General features: G+C 44.5%; 1 protein-coding gene across 3 annotated transcripts in view; it reads left to right on the top strand.

Annotated features, from left to right (window-relative positions):
• Positions 1 to 7,500, top strand: part of LOC143282094 (zwei Ig domain protein zig-8-like) — a 330,851-nt gene that overhangs the window by 321,231 nt on the left and 2,120 nt on the right. For all 3 annotated transcript variants that reach the window (XM_076587583.1, XM_076587581.1, XM_076587582.1), the window contains one exon: positions 3,903 to 7,500. This exon is cut by the window's right edge and continues 2,120 nt beyond it. In XM_076587583.1, the coding sequence (XP_076443698.1) occupies positions 3,903 to 4,042 (140 nt within the window). In that variant the 3' untranslated portion in view covers positions 4,043 to 7,500. The remainder of the gene's footprint in view (positions 1 to 3,902) is intronic.

Genomic DNA, 7,500 nt, shown 5'->3' with positions numbered 1-7,500 from the left:
GAGAAAAGGGCGGGGAAAGTGGTGGTGGGTTTTCTGGCGAAATCATTCTTCCAAGAAGTCGAAAAAGGATCGGTGGTGGTAGTGCAGACAAATCGCTTTCTCTCTTTCTGCGTCTCTGTCTCTATCTATTTGTCACACACACACACACACACACACACACACACACACACACACACACACACACACTGTTACAATTTAATTAAATCACCTGACCCCGGTTAGGGCATGGAGGACACTAATCAATGACACACAAAGCCAACTTTACAGGAAATATATATATATATATATATATATATATATAGAGAGAGAGAGAGAGAGAGAGAGAGGGGGGGGGAGAGAGAGAGAGAGAGAGATAGATACACATCCAGTTCTAGGGAGTGGTGGGGCCGAAATGGATGATGTTATCGTTCTTGGATCAGCATTTTATATTTTTTGCTGACCCTAACTGTAACTTCTTTTTTTTTTGCCAGCGGACAGCAATTATCCAAGACTGAACACCGATTCTGGGCTGTACTGGGTTGACGCCTCTGTGTAATAACTTGATATGGTAGAGATGGGTTACTTAAGACTTTGGTGCAGTGCCTTGTCATTATTTTATTGGGTTAAGACATGAGTGTGATAATTTGTCATGATTGTATTGGGTTATGCCTTGTAAAATGCAGTGACTTACGGTGACTGTTTTGCGTTAAGATTTCTTAGATGCAGTGACTTTTGTTGAGTGTTTTGGGTTAAGGCTTCTTAAAAATGCAGTGACTTTTGTTGAGTGTTTTGGGTTAAGGCTTCTTAAATGCAGTGACTTTTGTTGAGTGTTTTGGATTAAGACTTCGTAAATGTAGTGACTGATGATGATTGTTTTGGATTAAGGCTTGTTAAATGCAGTGAGTCGTGATGATTTTTTTGGATTAAGACTTCATGAATGTAGTGACTTGTGGAGATTGTTTTGGGTTAAGACTTCTTAAATGTAGTGAATTGTGATGATTGTTTTGGAGTAAGACTTCTTAAATGTATGAGCCTGACCAGCAGCATAACCCAACGCGCTAAGTCAGGCATTAAGGGAAATAAAAAGTTTTAAAAAAATCATAAATAAGTAAAAGAAATAAATAAAAAATAATAGATAAATACATAAAACTACTACTACTAATAATAATAATATTTATAAGGCGCAAAATCCATATGAAGTCAACTGTATGCGCACAAAAAAGACAACAATGATGATAAATAAGCAAATAAATGTAAAACATGTAGACACACATTCACACATACGCACACACACATGGATAACAGATATGCAACAAAAATGCAGTTTAACAGATATGAAAGCACAATCAAATACACATAAATGTACATGAGCCCACAACACACACACACACACACACACACACTCTACCCTGCACCCCCCTCTCCTCTACACACTCATTTCTAGGCTACGTATCACAGCTTCCACGGCATCACATGGTTGTATTGGGTTGTATTAGGTGAAGTGAACGCCGATAGGCAACCTCTGTGCTTAACCACGCGAAAAGGGACAGCGATTTCCAGAAATGCCTGCACAATCAACATAACCTTGGAAAAAAAAAAATCAATAAGAAACTCATCCAGTGGAATAAATCCATCTAAGATATAAAGTGCTAGCCGGTTGCTACTCCTCCTTGTTGATAACAAATACCATTATATATGTCTAACTTTAGTTCTGGTAATTTCAAGTAGGTGGAAGGCTGGTCCACAAGGTACGATTTCCTATTGTTACCTCCACTGAATTCAAACAACGAACTCCCTTGATTCCAGATGATGGCCACAGGTGCGAGGGTGTGTGTGTGTGTGTGTGTGTGTGTGTGTAGGGGAGGGGTGGTGTGGTGGTGGGAGAGTGTAGAAGTGTAAAGTCCGGGGCAGGAACTGTGTAGCAATGTCATCCCTGCATGGATCTGACATGTATGTGGGGAGTGGGGGTAAGAGGGTGGAGAGGAGGAGGAAGAGGAATTTTGTTTAAGGTCCCGTCACACTGGCGCCTGCAGACATTTTGTTTAAGTAGTTAATTTCACAACTGGATGTTACTCAAGGTAGGAGAGGTGGTGGGGGTGGGGGGGGGGGGGGGGATGAACGGTGGGTCGGAGGAAACCGGGTAAACAGAGGGTGGAAGCAAAGGTGGATATTATCTACGATATATATCTAATTTTATTTCTGGTAACTTGAAGTGAATGGTGGGCTGGCCCACAGAAGTACGAATTCCTATTACGACTCCCCGGAATTCAGACAACGCACTCCCTTGATTCCAGAGGATGGCCACAGGTGCGAGTGTGTGTGTGTGTGTGTGTGTGTGTGTGTGTGTGTGTGTGTGTGTGTGTGTGTGTCTGTCTGTCTAGAGGAGGGGGTGGCGAGTGTGGAAGGGTAAAGTTCGGGGCAGGAACCGTGTAGCAATGTCATCCCTGCATGGATCTGACATGTATGCGGGGGGTGGGAGGAGGTAGAGGTTGGAGAGGAGGAAGAGGAATTTTGTTTAATAATCCGTCACACTGATGATTGCAGAAAATTTTGTTCGAGGAGTAATTTTCACAATTGAAATGTTGGTTGTTGTTGTTGTTTTTTAAAAGGGCTGGAGAGAAAAGGAGTTGAATGGTGCGTTGGGGAAGGTGGATGCAAAGGTGCATAGTTAAACAGAACATCTAAGTACAATTACAATTACTCCACGGACTTCGTAAAAGAGAAGTCGTCAATCTAAAAAGAGAAGCAATTGATACTGAATGTCAAAAGTCAAAAACATCAACGTTTTCAGTGACTTGTGATGACACACTTTTGTGTAGGTAAAGTTTACAGCAACAACAAAAAAAAAAAAAAAAAAATATATATATATATATATATATATATATATATATATATATATATATGTGTGTGTGTGTGTGTGTGTGTGTGTGTGTGTGTGTGTGTGTGTGCATCACAGAAACAAATGCACTTGACAGTAGGGACATTTTTGGTCTGTGATGAATTAGACAACAGTCTGAAAATCAAACTTAAAAACTCGTCTGCGGATCGGACCGAAGTTTGAGAGTGTCAGCTGACGAGGTTTCGAAGATGAATGGAAGCACTTATAAATGTTTCTTTCTAGTTGTTTGGTTGTTTTTCTTGTTGTTTTGTTTTTTTTCCAGCGCCTTTCACAAACTGGGGCTGTCATTAATACTTGATTCCAAGCAACAGATATCCACCCTGATTATTTTCAAATAGGAGCAAACTTTTTAATCAAAACCGATTGACAATTAATGCAAAAAACTATTACTTATTGACATTGATATTTGAACAATATAATTAAAATCCAAAGGAAAGACGTCAACTATTAAAAAAAAAAAAAAAGAAAAACAGAATGTCCCTTTCCTAAACAATTTGGGTTTCTTTTTTTCTGTTTTAAGGCAAGGAATCACAAAAGCAGATCCAGCACTGCTATCATCCAGAACCGAACTATCTGTGTGAACATTTAAATTATTAAATTCTTTTACCTTTTAAATAATTTCTGACAGAATGATGTTATTGTTGTAAGTGGACATTCTCCTTTAGTTGTCACAAGCACATATCTTGACTTTTTTTGCTCTCGTTAACACTCCTGGTAAGGGTTGGAAACTAGCGAGGGGGTGGGGGGGGGGGAGAGAGAGAGAGAGAGTCAGGTGGCAATGGCACACGAGGCGCCATCTCATGTAAAATAATGTTCGAATGATATAAAATATATGATACAAACGTACCACTGTTTTGTAAATTTGAATGAATGTGTGTGTGTGTGTATGTGTGTGTGTGTGTGTGTGTGTGTGTGTGTGTGTGTGCGAGCGTGTGTGTGTGTGTGTGTGTTTGTGCGAGCATGTGTGTGTGTTTGTGCGAGCATGTGTGTGTGTGTGTGTGTGTGTGTGTGTGTGTGTGCGCAGGTACAGCCGCCCAGCCAGACAGCCTAGGGGGAGGGGCCCCCGCCGTCGGCCCCAGCGCTCACAGCTGGCTGCACGTGCTCCTCGCCCTCCTCCTCCTCACCCTCACCCTCCTGTTCCGCCCTCCCCTCCTCCCTTCCTGACAGCCGGGCACCACCTGCCCCTAGTCACGTCACGTGCACTGTTTTGCTTCCGGTCTCGTGTCGCCGCCGTCACGCGCGAGGAGGGAGCGAGGAGCAGCACCCCTGCACGTGCGTGCACGTGTTGTGTCCCCCTGGCGCTGCTCGGGGAAGACTGATGACTAGGGGCCATGGCGGCTAATGGCAACTGTCTGTCTGTCTCTGTTGGTGCCTTACCTGTCACACCTGTCTTGCTCCCCCTCGCCCCTCCCCCCCACCCACCCACCCCACCCCCGCCCCTCCCTGTCTTCACAAGGCGCCGCCCACCACCTGTGTGCCCTGTGCGGGACCCCCCCTACCCCTACCCCACCGCACCCCAGGCCCGAACTCCCCGGGCATCACAGCGGCCACCCCACTGCCGTCAACCAACACCAACAAGTTCCGTGACGTGGGATTCAGGATTCCACCATGCCTCCGGCCTATCTCCTGTCCTCCTACGCTGTGGGGGTGGGTGGAGCGGGGGGACAGGGGAGAATGGGGAGATGGGGGTGGAAGGGTTGGGAGGGCGCCATGCTGGCTGGAGGGAGAGTGACCCTCGTGACGTAGAGGAAAGACAGCCGTAGTGTGGGTCAGCTGAGCCGACCTCTGACACCCACCCCCCTGCCCCATACCTCACAGCGGCCACTTCTGTTTCGTCTTCTGCTCTTGTTGCCCGGGAGTTGTGTTGGTGGTGGTGGTGGTGGTGGTGGTGGTGGAGGTCACCACGGCTGGTACCGGTGAAGCGTTACATGTGGCCCGAGTTTCAACGATTACCACTTCCCATCCCATAGGATCTTGCTTACCTACAGCGGAACGCTTGCTGTGTCCAGACCAATCATTGCGCAGCAAAAATTCCGAGCGAGCCGTACAGTGCTTGCCGACCGACAAAGATTTGCAACGAAGCGCAAGATAGAAACAGTTCCTTTAGTTGTTGTGCGAAGACAAATTAAAGCGCTTTCACATCCACTTTTTACACACATCCTTGACTCTGAACCAGTGGGATGAAAGACAAAACTTGTTTATACCTGTAGACATAAGACTGAAGGAACTATAGACGGAAAAAAAACTAGAGGTGAAGATAAGCAACCAGTCGTCAGTTATTGGTAAAACGACCTGTTATCCAATGTCCGGCCTCCTGTGGACTCCAAATATAGTTCGTCATCGGTGGATGTCTGTATACATGAGTTTCGGCTCCTGTCTGATGTTTGAAAGAAACACGAAGGTAGGTAGGAAACAGTTTCAGTAGAGTTTAGATATATTGGAATATCGATTGCTTATGGCCAGACAACATGTGAGAAGGATTCGCCAGCTGAATTCAAACAACAGAAGGTCAAATAGCACAGTGGTCAGTCAGAGCTAGTCTGCAAGGTTGAGGGCATCCACTGCCAACAGCAAAGAGACAAGACGACACACACACCACTCCGTTTTTAATTCGGATATATTATTCATGTCGTGATCCACCTTGAGGTCTCCCATCACTGTTTTCTACACACTACTGTACATGTGTGTTCTTTCCAGGCAATAGATCTCCTCCAAGTCGACGTTCATGGCGATCTTTCCCGCAGTCTCCTGGAATACAATGAGCACACTCCCTGGTGGCCCTGGCAGTGGTCAGGGCTTGAAGATCAGCTGGTGACTGAACAGTGGCTGGTACTACCTCATTCCCCTGTCGTTCAACCATCTTTGTTGTGTTCGTTCAAGTCTAGAGGTTCCCCAGCTTTTACACAAGTGTGCACGTGTTTCGTGAAAACAGTCCTCGGCTGATTAAGGTGTACAGGCATTTCCTCTATAAGAAAACATGAGCTAGTTCTGTACAGGTGTGCACGATACCTCTGTGTGAACATGTTTTTCAGCTTTACACAGGTGTGCACACGGTTTCGAAAACATTCTTCAGATGTACTCAGGTGTGCAAGACATTTTGTGAAAACATGCACACAGTTGTGCACGTTTTATTCAAACATTCTTTGCCTGTAGACATGTGAGAATATGTTTTGTGGAAAATATTCTTCAGGTGCACATAGATGTCAGCAGGTTTTGTGAAAATATTCTCCCTAGGTACACAAGCGTGTACATATTTTGTGTGAAAAAATATCTAGATGTACCCACCCAGGTGTACACAGTTTATGACAACGTTCAGTAGATTTACCCAGGTGTACAGTTTATGAAACCGTACTTCAGATGTACCCAGGTGTACAAACATTATTTAAAATATTATTCAGCTGTATATACAAGTAGGTGTGTTCGCATCTTGTTAAACATTCTTTGGCTGTACACAAGTGTAAGCACTTTTTTTTTTTTTTTTTTTTTCGTGAAACACTGTTCAGCTATACTTTCGGTGTGCAAACATTTTGTGGAAACATTCTGGAGCTGCTCACGCGTGTACACCCGTTTTGTGAAAAAAAAACCATTTTGATCGGAACAAAGCGCTTCGTGCCACAGGCACAAAACTGCACTTTGTGAGCTCTCGCCGTCTGTCTGTCTGTATCTGTCTCTGTCTCTCTCTGTTAATACGTCCTTCATCCAGTGTACTCAAACCGATGTGCTAGGTATGCGTGATGCATCATACACTGGAGAGGTCGAGAGAGGCGTGTGTGTGTGTGTGTTCTGTGTAACTCCTCTGTTATTGTGACCACGCCGCTCTGTGTACGTAATTATTATGAACTGCCACACGCACTGACAATAGATATTTTTGTGCTACATTACAGCACGTTGTGTTGTACCCCAGGAGCTGTGTAGCTATTTATTCCCTCATTTCACATCATTCTGTGAATGTCGTGTGTGTGTGTGTGTGTGTGTGTGTGTGTGTGTGTCAGTGTGTGTGTGTGTGTGTGTGTGTGTGTGTGTGTGTGTGTGTGTGTATGTGTGTGTGTGTGTGTATCGGGAAAGTGCATTGGCACCAAACACGGGTTAAAATTAATTAGCGAGGCATGTCGTCATGGTTAGTGTAAGTATTATCATCTGTGTCATCATCATTTCTGTGTATCGATATGTCGTCAGGATGTCAATGTGTTCGGTATTTGTGACAATATTAGGTTAGTGTACCCGTCATCATCTGTCAGTGTACTTTTCATCATCCGTTTTACATTGTCACGGTGTACATAATGTGTCGGTGTACCTACACATATATCTGTATCAGTTGCTCAAGGAGGCGTCTCTGCGTTCGGACAAATCCATATACGCTACACCACATCTGCCAAGCAGATGCCTGACCAGCAGCGTAACCCAACGCGCTTAGTCAGGCCTTGAGTTCATCATCAAGTCAGCATCATCATCACGTCAGTGCATCTACTATCACCTGTGTTAGATCAAGTCAATACACTTTCATCAATGTTATCTTTCTGTTGGTGTGTGTCTCAGTCATCGGTCTTATCATCATGTCAGTGTACTTAATGTGTGTCATCATCCTGTCAATAGACCTGAATGTGTCACCATTGTAACAGTGT

This window comes from Babylonia areolata, chromosome 5 (assembly GCF_041734735.1).
Source record: "Babylonia areolata isolate BAREFJ2019XMU chromosome 5, ASM4173473v1, whole genome shotgun sequence".
Taxonomy (NCBI): domain Eukaryota; kingdom Metazoa; phylum Mollusca; class Gastropoda; order Neogastropoda; family Buccinidae; genus Babylonia; species Babylonia areolata.
Note: the sequence above shows the minus strand (reverse complement) of the source record. Positions and strands in the feature narration are given on the sequence as shown.